The following is a 23,071-nucleotide window of genomic DNA, read 5'->3' on the forward strand; positions in this document are numbered from 1 at the left end:
AAACATGCGACCGAGTTTTTACTCTGGTATATATATATAAACAATATAATAATTTATTTTCGACTTACATATAAGAAAAACTGTGTATAACAAAAACTAATTTTAGCACATTTGCTTAATATAACAAAATGGAATGATAAACTACATCTCAACGTCTTCCATATCGTTCGCCCCACTCTCCACCCAATTCTCGATGGTGTAATAGGCTTTTAGAGCCAATTCGTCGTCCAGCGTCGGCTCGCCAAGCACCAAAGGGCCCAATTGCTTGTCGACCATAACGTCTTGCCAGAATTCGCTGCGATTCTTGGCCAGCGCGATCTTCTTCAGCTCCTCAGCGAACTTGTCGTATTCCAAAAAGGTGTTGAAGTCTATACAGCTCTGTCGGTACAGGGTGATGAGCTCGCCCAGTTGCCCGATGTTCTGTTTCCTGCGCTGCAGCAGTGTGATGATCACCACGCGGGTATCGGCAGCCAGCGCCTGAAAGCGGGCATCTCGCTCAGTGGCATTACTGATTGTGTGAACGCTAGCCAGGACTCGCCTGAAATCAGAGATTGGATCAATTAAGCCCACACCGTCTGATGGCAACGGGATTTCCTTCTCCGCTGGTTCCGACTTGACTGCCACACCATTCTCTGCCTGCTCCTTGGCCAACAGCTTTTCCTGCCAGGCGCGACTATAGCGCAATGGAAATAGCTTCTTTACGATGGCTGCCGCTCTCTTTGACTTCTCCTCCAAGGGATCTGGCACTCGCCAGAATACATCTGCGAAGTTTTTGTCCTTAAGCATTTTGTCTTCCTTGTCGTTATCATAGATAACTTTTCGCTCTAGGATGTCCATGACATTCTGCTCAAAGATGCTGGGAAGTGCGTCGAACGGCAGCAGATCATTCTGCGCCCACGGACGTGGCTGCTGCGTGTCCCGCAGTGTGCACTCCAGATCGGTGCTATCGATTAACTGATCAATGGCATTCAGCTGTTCCTCGCTGCACTCCGTCTTGGTGGTTCGCAGTGCCGGAAAGTCCCAGAAGTGGTGCTGAGACGTATAGGAAACTTCCAGCATATACAAAGTAGCCGGATGGGTATCGTCTGCTAAGCGGGGCAGTAGCACAACCATTTGCGGTCTATTAAACTTGGTGCTATATATTTTCCAGCACAGTATGGCCCGATCCGAAGAAACGAGAGCACGCACCAGAGCGTCCAGCTTCACGGCGGCAGATTGATTGTGCTTCTGATGCACCAGGAGGTACAAGGACTCGCCACAAAAGTACTCATCCGGCACGGCATTTCTTTTGATAAAGCCAAAGAAGTGGAGACCAGGTGGGTGTGGTTCCTTTGGCTCTAGCACGGCCTCGTCGTATGGCACCGGAGTGCCGCCCAGCATGTAACCGGTTATCAGATTCTCCGGCAGCGGGGTGATCTCAGTGCCTTTGATATAATGACGAGTCTCCCGTATCACTATCTCATCCTTTTCCGCCCAGACCTTTACCAGCTTTACGGGCGTCTGGTTCTTCATGGCGATTATGCCCTGCAGGCTAATGGAGATCTTGCTGCCGATGTTCAGCTTTGCGTTCCACACCCAGGGTCGCCGGTTGGTCACCTTGAAGACGGTATGCAGTGCCTCCTTGAAGCTGCACAACGTCGCATTGCAGCGAGGAACGAGACTGAGGGCGTACTTCTGGTTATTCAGCTCATCGGGGCCGCATTTGCGCGAAAAGTTGAAAATAGCCTGAGGCTGAGAAGTGATGGCATTGTCTATGTAGGCTATGTTGTGAGTTCTAAGTGATAATGTAAATTATTATTACTATTATGCATTTAACAAAATAAATAATCTTACCCCACAATTAACTCGATGTTTTCGCCAAGTAATTCGTCCGTGATTTCGTTGAACTTCTCGTAGTCCTGTGGAAAGTCGTTGAAATCGAAGAGCAGGAGGATCCTCCGCCTGGCGACTCTCAAGCTGCAAGGAATATTCCATAAAATGTGATGGTTAGATGATAAGGTAAGTCACATACGTAGTTGCGACATTCTGAAGCTCCAGGGCCGCCTGTAGACCATTTAGCCATTCTCCATCCTCGCAGGCTGTCTTATTCACAAACTGGAAGAATTCCAGCAAGAGCTGCCAGCTGCAAAGTCTTGGTTCACCAAAGGGCAGCACATTTGGGTGGGAAGCATCCTCAGTTTTTATTTCATCGGTGTCGCAACCCACGAGGACGAAGGACACGTAGTCCTTCCTATCGCACACGATCTGCAATTGTTTCAGTTAGCATATTTAACTGAGTTCCCAATTGTATTTCACACACCTTGTCCTTAAGAATCTCCGCCACACATTTTGCGGACTTCAGCTTCACTTCTTCGGCGGCACATGTTCGCACATCCAGTACAATTATAAGGCATTCCTGGAAATCAAACAATGGAGATACCTTAACATTAAATGCGATTATTTGTGAACCTACCTTGTTAGAAGCCATCAAACAAGTTTATTTACCTAAATTCAGCGACTATGTTTTTAAATTTCACAACAATAATACCATTCAGTCGATAACAGAAAACACCGGCGGCTTACTGACCTAATGCACTACCACCTATCGCTTATCGATATTTCTAGCACCGCGTTGCCAACTTACTTGCTAACTGTTACTTTTCATAAAAACGAAATGCAAAATTTTGTTTTAATTATAAATAGTCAATATATTTGGTTCGTGCTCAAAATACTAATAAAATAGTAAGCAATAGTTCCCCATATCTCCCTATGCCTTTCCGTAGGTCTGCAGCTTTTCCAGATACTCCGCATTCTGGCTCAGGTGATTGAATATCAAGTTCGTATCGAGGACATTCGTCGCAGGACCTCCATATTCCGCAGGCAAACTTTCGTAGCCAACCATTTCGCGCAGCTTGCTCAGATGTCGCCCATCGTGGGTAAAGATCTTTTAAACGAAGCATTTTTAGAGTGAACAAATTAAATCCTTATATTTTTTTTTACCTTTTCTTTGAACTCCTTGTTCATGAAGGGCATAAACAAAGTGGAGGTTACGTGCATCAGGAAACCTCGTTGTATTATATGCACGATGCGCTGACTGAAGGGCAGAACTCCGTTCTTTTCGTTTACCACCTTCATAAACGCCGGCGAAAATTGCCTGAGAAAATTTCGATTTGTCCTGGAATTTAATAATCGGAAAAATAAAAATAAATAAAAATAGACTATTGGGAAAAGAAATTAAAGAAAAATACCATTTTTCAAAAATATTTTAGATTCAATTCACAAAATCATTGAATAAATTTAAACTGTAAAATATACTTTTAAAAACACAAATAATACTTGAAATGCGTTTTCATCTTACTATACATACTAAGTAATACTACTAATCAAGATAATATTGAGAATAAATAAGCGTAACTTTTGTGTAATAATAATTTTATAGGATATAACACACCCTTGAAGATCACAAATGACCGTAATCCCATTCTGTTGGACGCGCGGGAGCAGCAGCAGCGACTCGAAGATCAGGTCGTCCATCTCGACGAGACTCTGCAGATAGTCGGGATAGTCCTGGAACCCATCCACCGTCTTAAAGACGACCAGCACCCGTCCACTGCGATCCGCCTGGGGCATAACATAGCGACAGTGGGTGCCGTAGAAGAGCTGACGATAGTGCTCAATGGGATGACGGGCCACCCAGGTGGGATGGCGTCGCTTGAACTCATAGTAGTCGTGTATGGCCTGATAGGCCTTGATTGTGTCCCAGCGCGTGTAGTGCAGAAACTTGGTCAGCAGGGTGTCCTCGGTGCCCACTCTTAGGTCCTCGCATTCTGAAACAGTTTCATCTGGCTGATCGAATCGAGGAATTCACACACAGCATTTAGCTTACTCTCCACCAGCTGCCTGAGTTGCTCAATTTTGAAAATCTGCTCGGCCGTGTGATCGACACGGGCGGTGAGGAAAAGCATTTTGGGTTTAGGCTTTGAATTTTGAACGAAATATCGTCCAAAGGTGTTATAGAATTTTGATCGGTTGCTTTTCAAGAGCCAGAAGTTTCACATTTACACACTCAATCCGTTAACGATCCGCACTCGCAACGCAAACAACGCTCACTGACTAAAGTATCCATGAAATGCGATTTGGTGTAGATGGTTTATTTGCTTTATAACCGGTGCGTGCTCAAATTGCTAATGGTTCCAAATTGCCTAGAAATACATATCTAGTTTTCAGCTTGAACTTGGCTTCTATGGTGATTTATTGCTTTTAGTATGTAAATAAAATCTTTTAGAAAAGTAAATCGATATTATAATAAACAAATCTAATAATATAATTTCTTTAAAATTTTTTTAAATCTTTACGAATTCTTTCTTAAACGAATGGTATTTAATCAATGCTGCAAAGGCCTCTTCTTCGCTGAAGTTATCAACTTGACCTAACCACGTATCTTAGCCACAATTCAATTATGACGGAGGTGGGTGGGTGGCCAAAGGAGTCGGGTGTTGAGAAAAAGTCAAGTCGAAAAGCGGAAAAAGTAGTCAACACGCGAAAGGAAACTATAAGTACGATAATTGAAGAAAATGCCAGCTACACACGACTACTACGTGACTTAATAATGCCCCTTGTCTGCTCATACTAACGGCCACAACGTGTTGCTTCATTTACAGATCTATATAATGCAATATACATTATATACAATTACATATTCAGCTATATACTACATTAAAGATATGAATTACATATCTATCTACATATATACTACATTCAAGATAGTTTTTTGTTTGGCTCTTTTATTTGTTATTTCACTGCATACTGGAATAAGTTGGCCTGTAAAGAACTAAATATAGTTATACCCGGTAAATCAAAAAAAAAAATCTAAAGTCTGTCTGGTGCCTATTGTTTAATGCATTTAAACATTTTGTTAAGCCAAAAAAAAAAAAATAATATTAAAATAGGCTTCTTTGTTTTTTTGTTAAAAGTTATCAAGTGTTCAAGTTAACTAAAAGCTACAGAACATTTCCATTTCTCGTGCTCTTGTGCTGATTAACGGGTATCTGATAGTCGGTCTAGTCGACTGTTTAATTATTTTTTTGTAACGTGTGATTACTTTTTGAGAGGTACAGGTGTATGCCCATTAGGACGGGTTTCCAAAGGCGCTTAAATCGTGACTTTCATAGAAATGTTGAAATTAACATTGATATTCGAATGGCAAGTTATTAATAATTGTTTAGTTATTGTGATGGCATTGTAACTGCTTACATTTGTGCATACACATAAATGTATATTACTTTTAATTGGCTTAAAACTATATTTATATAAGCGTGCCAATATTTTTGAATTTTATTTTGTTGGCTGATTAGCTCAAAGTTTCACAGTTAGGTGAGTGTTAAATATAGTTTTTACCCTAATTACTAACAAATGAGTTAAAACCAATTTGAGATTTGACAACTCATAACATTTCGGTTGGCTGAAATGCAATTTGCATTCATTTCAATAATTTAACAAAACTTTCAAACCATGAAAACCGCTAAAATTGGTCTCGCTTTTGATTTCAAGCATTTCATGTAATTCAAATTAGCCCTTTGCAAATGTTTCGCCAGTGACTTTTTGTAATAATTCGAAATCTATAAATAATGAATTTAATTTGAATGCTAAATAATAAACATTTGGGTTATGCGGTTTGTTATTGGCCAGTGAGTAGCGATTGTTTGCACGCAGATTAAATTGCGGTCACCTGGATTGCCGGCCTTATGATGGTAATCAAGTTGCATTTATTTACCAAAGAACAATTTGGCTTATTAGGAAATCCAATCAAGATCGCAAAAAAAACAAGGCAATAAAGGGGTTATAAAAGGCTTAACCTTATTATGGTTAGGCCTTAATGACATTAAGAAATAGATTGAATTGCTTTCAGCTTAGAATTTAATGTGATTTTGTATATATTAAATATATGCCAGTTCATTAATAAAATCTATTCATTTTCAATTCAGTTTCCATTTTTGAAAATAATATTTTCAGGGAAAAGATTGTTTAGCGTCCTTCAAAATAGCATTCAAAGGGGCAACAAGAAATCACATTGACACCCACAAATCACAGTTGCCCTCGTACTGGTGACCCCAGAAACCAAAAAAGGGGGGAAAAACCCTACTTTCCTAGAGGAAAACTGCCAGAAAACAGAACAAATTACAAGTGTTGTAAAGTGTCATTTTTCAACAGGACGAGCGGGCAATGTGGAAATAATCATAATGGCCAAGAGCATATTTGAGGAGAAATCTTGTAGAAACAATAGCAGGGAGCTCGCAAAAAAAGAAAGGGTGCCGAAAGGAAAACAAGAAAAATGTGAGCAAATTTCGCTGGCACAAGAAAGGTCCGAAAAAGTAGAAAAAAAATCGAAGAAAAAAAAACTAAACCAAATTCCAATTTGTCAGGAATTTGTTCAATTTTAGTTTTGCGGTGGCCAGGGACCGAATAAGTGGACCTCCCCGGAAATCCACCCACCACGCTCCTACGCTCCTCCTCGACCACCATCTGCATGTCCCACACGTGCCGCCATGCAAAACCCATAAGCATAAGGGTACCGCCACCGCAACCAACGCCCCACTGGCCATTAAAGAGCTGCCACGACAAATCGCACACATTTAACACGCACACTACGAACCAGGAGGGTTAGTAAGGGGGTAGCAAGGGGATAGCAAGGGGGTAGCAAGAGGGTAGCAGGACCCCTGTGGGGCAAAAAACTGCATACTTAACAGGCCCACAAAAAACCAGCAGGGGAAACAGCTGGCCGCAATGGCTCAAACAACGTCGACAACTGGCCAACTCAAAGGACAATCGCTAGCGATGGACTGCCTGGGTAAACAATGTCCTGTTCGTTAAATCTCAAATGCTAACTTGGATGTGGAGTTTATTATTTGAAATATTTTGGAAAATAGAAGATGCGCAGCTAACTTGATTTGACTTTTTGGATTTTAAAAATATGTTAACTGATTGCTAATTGCCAATTTACTTGAAATATCTTTTCCTAATTGAAATATGTACATCAATATTTTTAATTTTATAGTTATAGTTTGTTGCATCCCATCGCTAACTGAATCCGGCCATAAGTTTTCCACTGCTGGCCGCCTTTCCTAATGACATTTGTGTGCCGTTGCAGACATGTGCAACGCGTTGGACCCGAAATACTACATACACATACATGCATGGTTTTGGAAAACTCACCCGCTTTTTCCCAGCCACTGCAGCTTGCCAATTTTTCCTTCTTTGGTTGTAAGAAATGAGAAAAGCTGAAGCTTAAGGCTCGACCGTAGACCTGGTTTTCATTTTAATTTCTTTTATTGGCAATAAGCGCTGTCTACTGGCGATAAGCAGGGAAAATGATTGCTTAGATTTATGCTAAGTGCTGGGCGACGACGATGCCCAATGGCGATTTTTTATTGCTCAGGGCATGGGCAGATATTTACCTCTCACTACAGTTGATAAATATTTGCAATAAAAACAAAAATTTCAACGAAAAAAAGTAGAGGAAAAGCTCTCAATGGTGAAATGTGTTTTTTTTTTGCTTATCATTTTTGGATGGCAGAAGAGAGGGGGATTTTTGTTATTTCCACTCCCCCAGGCAGCATCGCAATCCCCCCAACATCCAAAACCGACTACCCTATGGATTTGTGGCTGTGGGGCTTAGGAAATCTGCCTGCGCTGGCGCTTCGAGAGTTTTAATTGAATTTTGAGTGGTGTATTTAGGGATTTGTTATTTATAATAGGAAGAGCACACAGCCGGGGGAGTCCAAGGAAAATGGCATTGGCCAGGTCCGATGAAGTGTACGATTTTCGCAGTATTACATTTCAATTCTCCATGAAAACGTTGTCCAAAATGGCATTTACATATGTACATATGTATATATGTATTTATAAAATATTTATTTATTTCAGCTTTTGTACAACGTTAATTTGCAGCTTACAACTTTACTTTTGATTAGTAATAACCATGTTATAGCAATGCGTCATCCAAAATTGAATCGTTTGCAGTGTGCCAGTGATTTCATCCAAACAATAGGTGCTCAGCTCCCAGGTATTCATCATTAGGCTGATCCATGTGAAATAAACGGAAATAATTTCGATTTTGCGACGATGTGTTAGCTTGACCAAATCGAGTCCTGCATCCTTGAAATGTTGGTAGAGATCCTTGTTTGCCAGTCTCATAATTGTGGAGTAAGTGTGACGTTTTGTTCACAGTACTTTAAAAGTAAATTTTTTTAGGAGAGAGAATAAAAAGGCATGGCTAACTGATTTTGAAAAAAGTCACAGAAAAAGTACCAATTTACCACAAATTGTTTAGCTTTAACTTTCGATTGCATTTAAAAGTAGCATAAAATTGTAAATTTTTTACTCCCGAAAAACAAATGGTCGAGTATTATTGTGCGGATCTCTACGCAAATTGTGTTATAAAAAGCAATTTGTTAGCGCCATAAAAGCTTGACCCCGTCATTCTTTTTTCCAATTCCGTTCGCTTTTTTATTACAGTGGATGACCAATTTGAAGAGCAATATGTATGTATGGTTGTGTGGGGCGAATCGAAGCAGTTGTTTTGGCACCCCAATCATCTGCAATCAAACCGACCAACTGGTTTCCTATAGTAATATATATACACGCTACTCGATGGAATTCACAGCAGCTATTTATTTTGGCCAACATTTGCGGCACATGTCGCATGTGGAGTGGATATGGCTTTGTTTTCCTTTTACGACTGCGAGTGCATTTGTTGTTCATTTCATTTAAATTACCCTGTGGCTGACCTCCTTGTCACAACATGTCAGTGGCGTCATATTGGAACTGTTTTTCTATACCCCGCCCAATCCACAATCGAGTGCTCATTGTGAGTGCTTTTTTCCCCCAGTGATCCCTTTTTTTTTTATTTCGAATCGGGCTCATTGTGGTTTTTTAATCAAGCTGTAGGTGAACAAATTTTGGCTAGCCAATTGTTGTGGGGCTTGTTATTTCGACCGCCAATTAAATGGGGGAAAATACTGAAAAGAATTTATTGACAATACAAATTACTTGCAACATAGTGAGCTTCGAACTGGTTACAAATTTCACTTCTTATTGGCCTGAAAGACAGATTAATAATTAAGTAAATCGTTTCGAAATAAAACCTAATGATATTGATATTGACAGATCAAGGATCGTTGAATTCATTTAATCCGCTTAAGTTATCTAAAATGTATTTCTTTGTTGTTGTTTATCACTTACTTGCCAACCATCGCAAATAAAAGACCCTAAGATATACATATATATACGACTTCGCATGTACACGGCACTTAAACATTATGACATATTCTTTGGCCCAGCACACTCAACTGTGTGGAAACTCATGAGTATAATACATTTTACGATTGCGTTATATGTCTGCCAAAGTATGTAAAATTATTATTATTTGTCTGGCTGTCTCAGTGTGTGTTTGCATACTTTGTACTTATTTCTGGCTGACAGATAAAAAATTGTATTGTATATATAAAAAAGATGTACGGCGTTTTATTGTATTTAAATTACACAAAGCATTAAATATAATTCACTCACCACGCTCCATTTACTAAGGCTATGTGAAAGGCGCACACGAAGGCATTACTGTCGGCGCACATAAGTATGCAACAACAAAATGCCGTTGAAAATCGCTGTAATACTTTTTCATCAATTATATGATGCGCAAAAATATATATGCTGAGATTTACAATATCAAACATGGCTAACACACACACACACACACAGACGCAGGCACTGCCAGAGTCTTGGCAACACACATACACGCACACATAAAAATACGGATATATGCCGACATGCTCTAGATGGCAAGGGCGTCATACTTTACTACTTACTAAATCCATTACAAAGTATTTACGTAGAAAATTGCTTTATATCTCTGCATATCTCTCAGTCGACGTCATCGTCGTTGTTATATCCCTGCGATTGTGCTAGTGTGTGTGTGTGTGTGTGAGAATGTGGAAGCTCTGACAGGACGAAAAAAAAAGGAAATTTAAGTACGTGGGAATAATAGTAGAAGAAAAAATCTTTTTAGTTGCGTCGCACTCCCTGGGAAAACTCAACCAAGGAACTCCCAAGGTAGTCGACATTTTCCGCCCACAGGACCTCCCCCCCTCCGAATCCCCCCTCCCCCGCTGAATCCCCACCTTCCACAATTTGGAGGCGAAAAGGCTGTGTGCAGCAATTTATGTGATTTTTTGCTAAATGTCAGTGGCAAATAAGAAAATATTAAAATAGATTTGTGCACTCTGAACGCAAAGACAATGGCTTGTCATCTACACTGAGAATCCCTATAAAATATGAAATACATAATATAAATATAATATATATAAAAGTGTCTAAAAGTATGCTTAGATTTTAAACAGATAAGATATACCTTTACTCCTTATTATAAGTGATTACAATACTCTTAAGATTTGATTTCAAATTTATACCCATTTTTCTAAGAATTCTTTCAGATGGAATCCCTTTTGATGGAAGTATTTCTTTCAGTCTTCCAAGTCCTCTGATGATTTCCATTGCCAAGATGTTGACGGTAAATCACAACCAGCTCTCCTACATCTCAGCCAGCATGCAGTCATAAAAAATGAAGGAAAAAGCATACCACCAAAAGCCAAAGTACTAGGTTGCTGGCAGCGGAATGTGGGCGTAAGTGTGTGTAATTCATAGCGGATTTGCTTGCCGAGGGAATTATTCATGCGCACTTGATTGTGCACACAACAATGAAGCTGATCGTAATCAGTGTCTCGTCATCATCATCATCATCATCGGTCAAGAAATATTTCCCTACTGTGATTATCTAACGATAAATACACTGCAGGTTCTGAAATAGTTTTAGGTTAGCAGAGTCATAACTTATTTTGAAACTTTCGAATTCTATTTAAGTGTTTCCCAAGAGTCGCTTGCCTCTTTAAGCAGATACTCCCGGACTCTAATCTCACACAAACAACAATGAAAATAAGTAAAATGAAAATACATATAACAAATAAATTTGTCGTGCAGCGGTGCAAAAAGGCAAAAGCTGCCTTGAATTGCACTACGAATCACTCTAGCGTGCTATCAATTACTGTGGCAAGTGTTGCACGTGCCACCGACACCGATCCGGTTGGGAGTCCTTTCCAACTTGTCGCACACCCTCTCCTCCACCCCATCCCTTCCACCTCCTGGCACCTTGTAGGTCCTCGTCCTTTCATCCAGCCTGAACAGCTTGCTCATCTCATTGTGTTCCTTGGCATTTGCTCGCTGGCTTTCTATTCCAATTTTTTGCTCTACAATGCCCTGTATTAGGCAGCTAAAGGGGTATTTACTCATTTACCATATTTAAAGTATTTATTCACAGAATATATTTTAAGTCTGAACAGAAAGAATAAGTATCATCATGCTGAATAAACTTCATATATTTAAGATGCTGAAGAATTAGCTCGTAAATGTTTTACTCGTTCCTTTTAACAAATTGACGAGTAGTTCTAGTCACTCGCCACTTGGTACAATTCCAGCATTTACTATGAAAATGTCTAGGATTAGCTTCGAATGCTGGGTATCCCGTGGTCAAATCACTCGAGATACGAGATATCTTTTGGTTTCCTTTTCTAATTTCTCGTCGTACTTCGGTCGTTGTCTTGGCTGCACTAGTCCAGCGTTCTGTAAGTGGCATGAACATCGCTGCATTTTCTTGACAATTTCTCAGCTTTTTTCTGCTGATGCTCCCTGCTTTTTGAGTGCTTTCAATTGTTGCACAATTTTTTAATTTGCTGCGTGGCCAAAGAAATGAAAGAGTTGCGTCGCACAGGGAATTTTAATCTAAAGTGGGTGGCGCACGAATCGGCCCGTGGAATTGTACAACTTTTCAACATTTACGCATTTTCGCCACATAGATTTCAATAATTGACGCCCGGTAAGCCAATTTAATCGACATCTGGACACGAAGTCCCTGATATTTTAATATATGCATTCAATTAACCACAAATGAGCACGCAATTTTCACATATTTAGGCCGTACTCGAATGCCAAACAACGTCATAATAACTCACTTGGCCACAAAACAAAACAAACTTCAAATTCGTGTTCGTATGCGTGTAATGCATTCGAAATGCGAATTGCAAGGCTCTTGAGTAAATTGCAATTTAATTTTATACAATTTGCCGTAAGCCAAAATGCTTAAGTTGTATTGAAGCATAATGTCCTTAGGTCTGCTAATCCCCAATGCTGGTGCTATTATAATTCAAAATAAGCCAAACATCAAAGGCAGTTTGTCAACACAATGCTTGAATACCCTTAAGGGCTGTGCCCATGCTAATAAGAACACATGTGCTTTTTATGCATTTGTTTTACACTCTAAAAGTGTCAAATGCCAAGTCAGTTCAGTTAGGAAACATAGCCAGGTTCAGTAGCCACCGCTCGCATAAAATGCCAAAATGTAATAAGCATTAAATTGCAACCTGCAGTGGCACAGAAGAGGATGCGAAAGATGACAACCACTTGCAATTACAATGTAATTACAAGCGACAGACGGAGAAGGTTTTAAATTTTGTATGTGCCGGGCCATTGCCATTGCCTGGATCCTGGATCTCCGACAAGGATTAGGGTGCTAAAGGATGCGTTGCACTTAAGCAGCAGCTTATGCCATAAACATAGGATATGGGATGGCTCTCAATGTCTGCCATAAAATGACGCTTTAAGTGTGGCACGTAATTGCTCGACCCTTTGTCCCTTTGGCTCTTTCATGATTTTAATTAGTATTAAGACTGTAAGTCCGTGTTTTGATTCTTTAAGCGCATTCCACGTGCGCTCGGTAAATGTAAACTAAACCGGAATCTTAGCCGACGCAGATATCCGGCGATGTTTGGCAATCAAAACTTGGTAGTAGCTGTAAATTAATTTCCTGGCCGGCTAATGCAGCAATTGCAGTTTCCAGCCTCAATTATCGCAAACTTGCTGCAGTGCATAAATTTCGATACGCACACCGTTCGAATTCAGAAATTGATGATTAATTTTGTGTGGTGTGCAGTTCTATATGAGTTGGCTTCGAGGAGCACAAATCTCATGTGGTATTTACATATATGCAAAACCAATCTAATGATTGCTATAATTTAGGGTTTTAAAATCCATGCTAAAGGTGTGTAAATAGATGTAACAATATTTTTTCGAATCGGTTAGATGACTCCTTTTTTGTACATACTGCAACCTTTGAAACTAAGACATTATCGAAGTTGTAAAATTCAACTGGGTTATTAAAGCACTCGACTGAAATGACGCCAAAGTAAAGACACGAAGAAAATGGAGTCCCATCCTCGTGTACCAATTGATAAAAACATGACTCTCAAAAACGCCCAGATCATTAAAAAACAGAATGTGTGACGTTTTGTCAGGCATAATAATAAAATTACAATTGCAGCTCGGCGACAAACAATGCGGGCGAGAATGTGCCAAATCAGCGCAAAAAACTGTGGGGCGTCTCTTAAGGAAATGTCAAATCAAATTTATTGACTTTCATTGTTCGTTCGAAATGGAGGCAGTGACTCCAGCTGGCGGCCCGGGCTCATTGAAATGTGAAAAGCCAATGACAGGGGACGAAGGGCTAACAATGTGCACCTTTTTTTTTTTTTTTGTTATTACTCTCTGTCGCAGGATCCTCGGTCTGGATTCTACTCGTGGCACTTGTCGATTTGTCCTGCACATTTCCCACTCCAAATCCGTGTTTGTGCGCGATTAAAGCGCCGCTTAGCACGTTTGAATGCCTTCCATCCGATTTTACCTCCGCAATTTCGGATTCCCTGAGACAATCAGTGGAGCTTTCTTCTCGCACCCCCTGCAAAATTACAAATTACACGCTGAGAAATATAAAATATGATTTAAACACATTCTAAAGTTTATATTTATAATTCGAAAGAGTACATACATATCTTGTCGGCGAAAAATATTGTTGTATTTTAGTAGTTATTATAATAAAAAAATGTGGTTTATATACTGTATCAAATTATGATTTAATTCATATACCTTTTTCTTTTCAGTGCTTTCGCGCAACTGCACACAATGCCTGCTGGCAGAGCTATAAAAATCATATGCTTCCTTTCATTGCAAGGGGTTGGCTTTAGTTTTTTTGCAGCTTCGTCTATAGCCGACTTTCTTTGTGCCCAGCTAAGTTTGACAATTATTTGCATTGTTCAGTGAAGTCGTTTGTTCAACATGCACATGAATCGGTAACTACAACATAAGTGAGTCCCTGGTTATAGTTCACAGGCGGACAAGTTGGGTTTGTTAGCCAGCCCGATTCTATTGTGCACTGTCCATTGAATTTGTCGCCTGGGAGAATAGAGCCAATCCTGCAAAGGACAAAGAGTGGGTGAGCGATGTAATGGAGTAGTGTTTGGTTCCGGGAACAGGAATGTTTAGCCTTCGTGTATCATAAGTAGGTCAATGATGCGGAGGAGATCTTAACAAATGCTGTTGGAAATCAAAATATGAAAACGAAATATTGCATAAACAATTAAGAACTGATTTAAGAAGGTCTCGAATATAAGATACGCATGAGTCACCTAAAGAAATGGCGGAGATATGCAAGCAGCTAATCGACTGTCTGGTAATGAGCGCCACCTACCGGCGGTTTGTGACCTTCAGACAGAATACGTATACGTTTTATGGTCGGAAATACATCTTAGTTATAGATATACATACATATCAGTTAGAGAAGCAACAGTTCGTGGATTTTTCAGAAAATCACTTTATAAAAGAGACTGCTGTCTGGCTCAACAACCAATTTTCCTCACACGAATATGCAAAATAAATGTTCTTCGTTTGACCCGAAAGCCTGTTGCCTTTGTCATTTGAAATTCCGGCCCGGATGAGAACGGCCTGTTGCCAAAAAACGAAGCGAGTTCTTTCAGACACACATTTTTTTCCGTGCTCCGCCTTTTTAAATGGCTCTTTCCGGTTCCGGTTGCGTTGCGTTTGACTTGCCAGCACGTAAATTTCGTGCCATTTTGTGGAAGAAAATTCGGGGGCTGTTCTCCACGCTAACTCGCTCAACTGCTTCACTCATGTCGGCGGTAAATTTTAGTACAATGCATATATAATCTTTTTCACTTATCTTTGCATAGTTTCCTTTTGCTGCAGCCCAGAAACTTTTTACGGTCTGAGGTTAAAAGTAGCGTCATACATTTCCAGCACCTCCAACACTCCACTTCCCCCCCATGAACTCGAGATTCGCGGCGCGTTGAGAGCTATGTAATGAATGAAAAGTTGGCAGGGAGTTGCGAAAGGTTGCAAAAGGTTGTGGTTGCTTCTATTCCGGCAGAAACTGAAAAAGGTGCACTGGCATCGCAATTTTTGCTGAATGGCTTGGTTTAGTTTTTGTACTTGTCGACAATCTTGTGACAGATTTATGGGTTAATTATTGTGAATGGCGCTGCGGAACCAGGAATATAAAACAAGGCGAAAACTAAAATCTCATTTGCTTGATTACACACATGTAGCACTGAAAATCTTGTTAGTCAGATATTTATCACGTTTCGGAATTTAGTCGCAAATTTAAATAAAATGCGCCAAAATTCGATATCTTGTTAACGGTAAGATATATTTTATTCATATTACTATTGTTTAAAGCGCGATGATAACGATGTTCCTTAGAGTAACTGATATCGGTTATTAAAAATGGAGACGCAGCCATTTAAAATTGAACTAGATGAAGAAATGGCAGATTATTTTAAGCAACCACCTGGAGAGGATGGCAATACCGAGGCTTATGATCTACATATGGGAATCTTGGAATTGAGTGTTAGCCTAGGTAACTTTACTCACGATGTGGAAAAATCGGTAAATTTCATAGCCGCAAGCAATACGACCTCAAAATGTTCCTTTGATCTGGAACTTCTCAATGATTTTCGGATAAAATTCGAACAAATGGAACAAGAAATGGATGCTGAGGAAAGAGCTCTTCATGATACCCGAGGGAATTTGTTTATGCGTCTCTATAACGAATTGGTAGACAAGGAGCCGGATGAGACAAAACGATGCGATTACCTTAAACTTTTCTATGATCTATTCGATTCGAATAAAGCGCCCCAAGAATCGTCAACTATCCGTATGGAAGTTAGCGATAGGATACATGGCCAGGTTCAAGAAATACTGGAACCAATTAATCGAAGTCCAGATGCCAAAGAAATATCGTCCGACTCGAAACTTAATATGTATTTCGAATCTAAAATATTCCCAAATGAAGTAAATACCCATAGCTTACCAATGATTTTGGACTTAAATAAGGAAATATGTTATCAAGATAAAAAAGCAGAGTTACACCAAGTTCATACTGAAATAGCACATGTTGAAGGCTATAGTTTATTGGAAAGTTTTGCGGAAATAATTACCTGCCCTACAAAGGGCATCAGAATTGATTATGGCATCGCTATGTTAACTGAACCGAAAGGTATTTCCGCAGAGCTGAAGGCTTCAAAAACCGATTTAAAAATGGAAACGATCTCGTCAAATGTTCATGAAAATAATATTTCTATTGCTTCACACGACGATTTGGCTAACACTTCTTTGATCGATGTACATTTTGAAGGTTACAGTTTAATAGAAAGTTATGCTGAAATAATTACGTGCCCAAAGGACATCAGAATTGATTATGGCATCGCTGTGCTATCTGAACTGGAAGATATTTCCGCAGAACCGAAGGATTCAAAAAACGATTCGAAAATGGAAACGATCTTGTCAAATGTTTATGGAAATAATACTTCTATTGCTTCAGACGACGGTTTTGCCAACATTTCTTTCAATGATAAGGCTATTCTAGCTGTAGATGATTATATTGATTGTGTCTCCTCCATGGAACCTGTGGATAGCTCCTTCAAATATAATTTTACACTCGTTTCTTCAGTTGTTACTAATGAGCAAGGTTTAAAGAGTGATAATGAGGAGGTAATTGATACAAATATGCTGAAAGGAATTAATGATGGAACAGAAGAAATGAACGACGAATTTCCCGAAAAAGTAGAGGTGTCGAAGGGTTTGGAAGACAAGAATATTAGTTCGGTAGTTTTTGATGAAGCTGATGCTCTAAATGATCCTGAAAACGCAACTTATAGTGCTTTCACTGATGATCTTAGTAAAATAAATGATTATTGTGAAAATTCAAAGAAACCAGAAAAACCCGAAGCTCGTACCTCCATTAAATCCGATTTGAACCAGTATGATTCCATTAGAAGTGCTAACAGTTCTCAACCTCTTCCCTCTACTACAACTGCCTCTCGTTCGATGAAAAGTTCATATAAAGGAGTATCTAAAATTCCTATAAGAGTTAACTCTCGTAAATTTTCAGAAATCAAATGTAATAAAATAACAATCGATGCAGAGAATGAAGTAGGTGAAAAGGAAATGATGGTTACCGAAAAAGAAATTCCAACATTTTCTGAAGGCGAAGAAATGGATGCCGATGGAATAAGTACCTTACAGGATATCGATCCGAAATCGCCAATAGTATCGCCAAAGCGGGAGGATCAGACTTTAAGTCAACTAAGACAAGCGGTAAGTGATGTAAAGGTAAATATTTTGAAAGAAGTCGATAAGTCCCTTGAATTGACCTTTAAGAAATCTTCTGACATACTATTGAATAACTCGTCAAGGGGAATTGTTAAAAGCGAGTTGAAAAACTTCGGGCGAAATTCCAAATTTACAGATGAGCTTCGAGTACAACATTCAGAAACACTTTCTCAAAATATTTATAGACCCAATGATTCGGCCACACATAATAAATCGTGTAAGTCTTTACCAAATAAAAGTCCGAGAAAAAAGCTTGATACGTCATTGCCGAAGTTTAATGAAAAAAATCAAACAGCTGGATTGAATACGAAAATGGTCAAATGTGATGATAAACCAGACGACATAAGTTCACCTAGACGTGACAATGATTGCAGTTTTGCTAAAAATGCGTTGAATTTGAAGACAACACCAGAAAAGTCAGAACAATTTTTTGCTTACAAGGGTAGTGGGAAAATAATTGAACTTCAAATCAGCGAAAGTACACAGTTGTTTTTAGAACTTGAGCAGTACGTTCAAAATGAAGTTGAAAACTCAAACTGCTTGAAGGTTGAAAACAGCAAAAATGAAGATATTGCTGATCAAATTAAAGATCCTAAAGATCAAAGTTCATTGACTCATAATTTAAGCATTGATATATGTAGAGAATGTTGTGATCAGGAAAATCGGGAAATGATTTCACCGACATGCAGTCATATAAATCATATTTGTAAGGATAACAAAAGCGGACAAATGGTTTGTGCAGATGAGGTGGACAAATCTGAAGATTTAAGTCCGCTGTCATTAAGAATTGATGAATATACGGAATGCTGCGATTTAAGAATTAACCCAGAAGAATTAAATGAATTCGTTGACGAAAAAATGATGTCACCAACATTAAGTCAAATTAGCCAAACGAGTAATCTTGTTAAGCTTCAAGTTTTAAAGACGATGGATGAGTTTTTGTCCGACGTTTCAGCGATAAATAATACTATTGTAGATGAAGAAGTTGAAATTGATACCCCTATGTTAGTTGAAAGTCTTCGTGAAGTTTCGAACGAAGATTTAATCATTAACATCTCCGAGGGATTCTCTGATATTAGTCCAATGTCAACTCCAGGTCACCCACCCGATGATCAAGACGAACTTTCACCGATATTAGGCCAAATTTCGAAAACGGTTAGTGATGTCAAGATTAACATTTTGAATGAAGTGGATAAATCATTGTCGGAAATAACCGTCAAAAGTGTTTCTGCCATTTTACAAAAACGAAAATCTAAAGAATATTTCAGTAACCAGCATAAAAGCCAGGACTTTGATTATTTAACGGATGATTTGTCTGGCGAAAGTGTAGTTAAGGTAAGTCCTTTAAAGAATGTTGATAGATTTATATCTGAATGGACCCAAAAAAATCCTTCTGATTCTATACTTGGAAAACCGTACCCAAAAAATTTAAGGTACACGTCGGAAACTTCAGAATTAAGCGAATCCTCTGAAAGAGAGTCGTTAAGTAGGAACAGTAATCAAATCCTTTATTTATGTAAGAGTTGTAATGCAATGCTGAACTATTCAGAGGAGGTGAATAAATACTTCGCTGGTGATTTTTGTATAAACAAGAAAAAATTCAAAGTTTCTGACAGAAACGATTTAAGTAATTTAGAGAGAAAATTCAGACAGAAATGGCACCATCAACGTTATGTTATTGCCGCCCCACGCGCTATAATTAAATCCTTTAAATCGAACCCTGCATACGGGTGGTCACCTGATGATCCGAATGCTCCTGATTTTTATGAACAACTCGATCAATTTTTCGAAGTCACGGGCCAAAAAAAATATCGCGCAGGCTGTGATATATTATTCGCATCGATACAACTGCGGTTAAGTCAGGTTCTAAAACGTATCGTAAGACATGCTCCAAAGAATACGAGCTTCCCCGATTTGATAACTATTGTGGGTGTAGCCCAGTTGGAACAGTTGCTCACTAGAAAGGAAAGGGCAGCATATGAATCCATGCGCTGGCAGTCAAGGGATAAAGGTGATCAGGACTTATCTGCAGAGTCTCTATTCACCGATGCTCTCCACGGTATGATGGGCTATGGTTCGCCCCACTTGAAATTGTCATCATTAACAGGAAGACTACAATTGCGTTCACCTCATCATCAGGAAAGCATAAGTGAGTCATATCTGTTGTTGGCCCTTGGTCACTTTGGATACTTTTATCGGGAGCTGAAGGAACATCTTGCGAGGCTTGCCGAACAGGGCGATACTGCTCTTGCCCTTAGAAAATGTCTACAAAAGTATCTACTTAATTTGCACCAATTTTATGATGTACAGAAAAGGAATCCCAGCTCACTGCTTTCCTTGTATCGCCGAACTCGAGATTTTCAACGGAATTTTGAGTGGTTACTAGAGGTATTTAACAATGTTCAGAAAGCAAAGTCTATTGTTGTCTACCTTTATAAGGAATCAAGCCGAAGAACCGGATATCAAAGGAACTTACTACTCAAATGGTTAAGATTGGTAATTCAACCATTAATATATAATCTTCACATATGGCTTCTGAATGGTAGACTCCCTTCTACTGATCACGATATGTTTGTCATTGAACAAACTAAATATTCAAAGGTAGATGAATTTTGGGAAAAACGCTACCGGATCACAGAGTCTTTCTCTGGTATTTTTGACCCTCAGTTAAGTGAAATTCTGATAAGTGTCGGAAAAACTATGGAATACTCTGAAAAGTATTTGGCCATTAACTTTGAAAGTTGTGTACCTAGAAAAGAAGTTCGTTGCATGTTGTTAGAGACATTCGATAAGTTCCTTCGCCACGGGGATCAGGAGCCACTCTACAATTTCGTTCGAAATCTGCACTTGGAAATATCAAGCAAGGTTCTAAAGTATCTTCGGAAGACTAAGATCAATCCGGAGTACCTGTTTTCTGGGCTCCATAAGTACATAATGCTTACGGATCTTAACTTTATCATGGAATTCATCAATGCGTTAGAGTCCGTCCTTGGTGAACCTGAAAGTTCCTTCAATATACAACTCTTTAACGAAATGAAAAATAAAATGTTACACAAATCAGTTCGGGACATCTATATAGATAAGAGCGAGTCCGAGGGATCCAGGTGTTGGTCAAAGCTAATACTTCGTTGGAAGATGCCGACCCATTGGAGAGCGCTACTCGGCGAGGATTCCAAGGCATACGAGGTTATCTTTAAAGCAATGTGGAGATTCCATTATGTTTACTATGTGCTCAATGAAAGAGTACATCGGCAACAGATCCGGTTTCAAAATCATATTGAATGTACATATTTTGAAGGCCTTAATGATACACTCAAATGTTTCTCCAAGCTTACAAACGCCTGTTTGCGCCTAATGAATGTTCTAATGGAGTATTTTTTGGACTATTTATTAGAGCCTGCATTTGCAAGACTTTTGTGGTACTGCAGGAATGCAATTACCGTCGACGAATTACTGGTTGCCAATAGAAAGTATCTGAAAACCATCATATTGGGATCCCTGCAAACGAAAAATCTACGAAAATATCTGGAGCGACTTTATGATCTCATACTTCAACTTGATAATAAGCACTGGAAGTTCCTAAGACTATGTCAAACGTCAGTGGAATATGTGATTAGAGTTCGCAAAGAAAAGCCACAAAGCATTTTTTCCACCTATTACAGGGAACGAATGCTGCAGTTTCGTTGGACCTGTCAAAATTACTCGGATGTTATCAATGAGATGAAAGATCAATTTGATTTGGCAATGATTAGCTTTCTATTATGTCTTCATCTAGCTGATGACGACTCTTTAAGGAGTCTAGCCAAACGATTGGATCCCGAGCACTATTATATGGAAAAGGATAATAGATTGGATCTAGTACAATATTTCGAGTTTAGGAGAAAGCTGGAAAGGAAAAGATCACTGTAAATTACTAAAATTATTCAATTTTTTCATATTTCAATATTTCCCTTTTACTACTGCCTTTTGTAAGACGTACATACGTGGTCACCTTGGTAGCTTAATAAACATTTGTAAATTGTATAACAGGTTTTGTCATTTTTTTACTTGTATGTGAAATTTATTAGATTTATTTCCTCCGATGTCGCGTGTTATTAATCTCTTTCAGTGGCAGCTTATATAACGCTTTTGGAATAGCTTCCAACATAAAAATAAAGGAGTTTGTCATTCTCAATCACGTTTACCTCCTTTCTCAGGATATTATTCGCTTAGCAAAAAGAGTGTGAGACATACTTTTTTAGACGCTTCTTCTATAAATAAATTGGATTTTAATTGAAAATTAAGAATCGACTTAGCAATGTTTGCAATGCTTGCAGTTGTGCAGCAACTGGAAAAGCCTTTTGTTATGCAAATGTTCCTTATATTGTGGTCCCGTGTGAACAGAAACAGAATGGGAGAATGGGACGAACAATCCAAGCGACTGTGGGGGTTCATTTAAATTAAAGAAAATAATGGAAAATTTACTTTTTGGCTTAGGCTTTGGCCAAATGGAATTTCCAGCGCTGAACGAGTTGGGATTTGGCTTCGCAAGAATTGTAATTGCTCTGCGAAAATTAAATCATATTTGGGTCTTCACTTTTCATATTTTTATGAACAAGTTAAGCCAACACTTTTCTAACAGCTCTCATCTGCATAACTTAATTTTCCGAGAATCCGCATTCGAATATCTTTGCGCTCGGATCTCTGCCAAAGAAATGAACAATGGCGAAAGGATGGCCCAGTCTTGAGCTCTTTTGTTATCTGACAAACACAGCTGGCAGTCATCTCAGCCAGTCCTCCACATATCAGCGACTGAGCTGAATGAATTATAAAGCACAGTCGCCCTCAAAAAAAAAAAAAAAAAAAAAAAACGAGGAGAATGTCAAGAAGATAATTGAGCCCAGGCAGAAGGCATTTAATAAACTTGATTGGAACGACAGGAAGCAGTGACACTCGGGAGAAGGTTGGCAAGGTCCTGACATGCGTTCGCTTTTCACAAAAAAGTTAACCGGGTGACTTGCGAGTTGCTCGACTGATGATTAGGGAAATTAATTTCATAGGAAATTGCCTGCTTCCGATGCGTTTTGGTTGATAAACGAGCAATTTATTATGTGTGTTGATGTGTGGACTACATTTCTTTTCATTTTTGATACTCTGAAGAAACAAAGAGAGTTTCAGTTGGTATATTTAATATTTCTACACTCATTTTATAAAATTTAGCTCAGGCAGTAGCTCTACCTTTACCTTATTAACTTTCAACTTTTGTTTTTCAGCTCAATTAAATATTATCAAATTTAATCACATAAGGTTGTTTTATGTTTTTTTATTTACTGCAATTTTCTTATTTAATTGCAATCCAATACAAACGATTTTATCGTTGTGCGTCACTTCAAATTAAACTATAAAATTTATTATTATGTCCGTTGACACACTTGAACTGTTCTAGGCAATATATTTCATTACAAAGTTGCCATTCTGGCTTACAACATCTCTCCGCACCCCAGTCAATATTATTGACAATTTGTTGTCAGTTTTTCTCGCCCAAACA

At 38.9% G+C, this 23,071-nt stretch overlaps 4 protein-coding genes across 5 annotated transcripts, besides 1 other annotated feature; 1 reads left to right on the top strand and 3 right to left on the bottom strand.

The window, feature by feature from the left end:
* Positions 1 to 32: 32 nt before the first annotated feature.
* Positions 33 to 2,562, bottom strand: Ku80. The gene is made up of 5 exons (NM_135923.3): positions 2,453 to 2,562; positions 2,300 to 2,395; positions 2,012 to 2,244; positions 1,834 to 1,956; positions 33 to 1,774 (listed from the first exon to the last, which is right to left on the bottom strand). Exons 1-5 carry the CDS (start codon positions 2,465 to 2,467, stop codon positions 142 to 144), a joined length of 2,100 nt encoding a protein of 699 aa, NP_609767.2. The 5' UTR covers positions 2,468 to 2,562; the 3' UTR covers positions 33 to 141.
* A 103-nt stretch (positions 2,563 to 2,665) lies between these two features.
* On the bottom strand, positions 2,666 to 4,516 carry CG31826 (uncharacterized protein). 2 transcript variants are annotated; one of them, NM_165131.3, is made up of 5 exons: positions 4,414 to 4,516; positions 3,866 to 4,181; positions 3,431 to 3,806; positions 2,980 to 3,154; positions 2,666 to 2,923 (listed from the first exon to the last, which is right to left on the bottom strand). In NM_165131.3, the coding sequence occupies exons 2-5, from the start codon at positions 3,942 to 3,944 to the stop codon at positions 2,747 to 2,749; spliced, it is 807 nt and encodes a 268-aa protein (NP_723932.2). In that variant the 5' UTR covers positions 3,945 to 4,181; positions 4,414 to 4,516; the 3' UTR covers positions 2,666 to 2,746. The 2 variants fall into 2 exon arrangements, with proteins under 2 accessions (NP_723932.2, NP_001260473.1); NM_001273544.1 differs by lacking the exon at positions 4,414 to 4,516 and having other exon boundaries at positions 3,866 to 4,092.
* A 495-nt stretch (positions 4,517 to 5,011) lies between these two features.
* Positions 5,012 to 5,038: a mobile genetic element.
* Positions 5,039 to 7,844: 2,806 nt separating this feature from the next.
* Positions 7,845 to 8,255, bottom strand: CG43760 (uncharacterized protein). Its single transcript, NM_001273545.1, has one exon. It carries the CDS (start codon positions 8,170 to 8,172, stop codon positions 7,936 to 7,938), a length of 237 nt encoding a protein of 78 aa, NP_001260474.1. The 5' UTR covers positions 8,173 to 8,255; the 3' UTR covers positions 7,845 to 7,935.
* A 7,232-nt stretch (positions 8,256 to 15,487) lies between these two features.
* On the top strand, positions 15,488 to 21,549 carry t-Grip91 (testis-specific gamma-tubulin ring protein 91). Its single transcript, NM_165132.3, has 2 exons — positions 15,488 to 15,572; positions 15,634 to 21,549. Exon 2 carries the CDS (start codon positions 15,658 to 15,660, stop codon positions 21,451 to 21,453), a length of 5,796 nt encoding a protein of 1,931 aa, NP_723933.1. The 5' UTR covers positions 15,488 to 15,572; positions 15,634 to 15,657; the 3' UTR covers positions 21,454 to 21,549.
* Positions 21,550 to 23,071: the final 1,522 nt, after the last annotated feature.

This window comes from Drosophila melanogaster, chromosome 2L, assembly GCF_000001215.4.
Source record: "Drosophila melanogaster chromosome 2L".
Taxonomy (NCBI): domain Eukaryota; kingdom Metazoa; phylum Arthropoda; class Insecta; order Diptera; family Drosophilidae; genus Drosophila; species Drosophila melanogaster.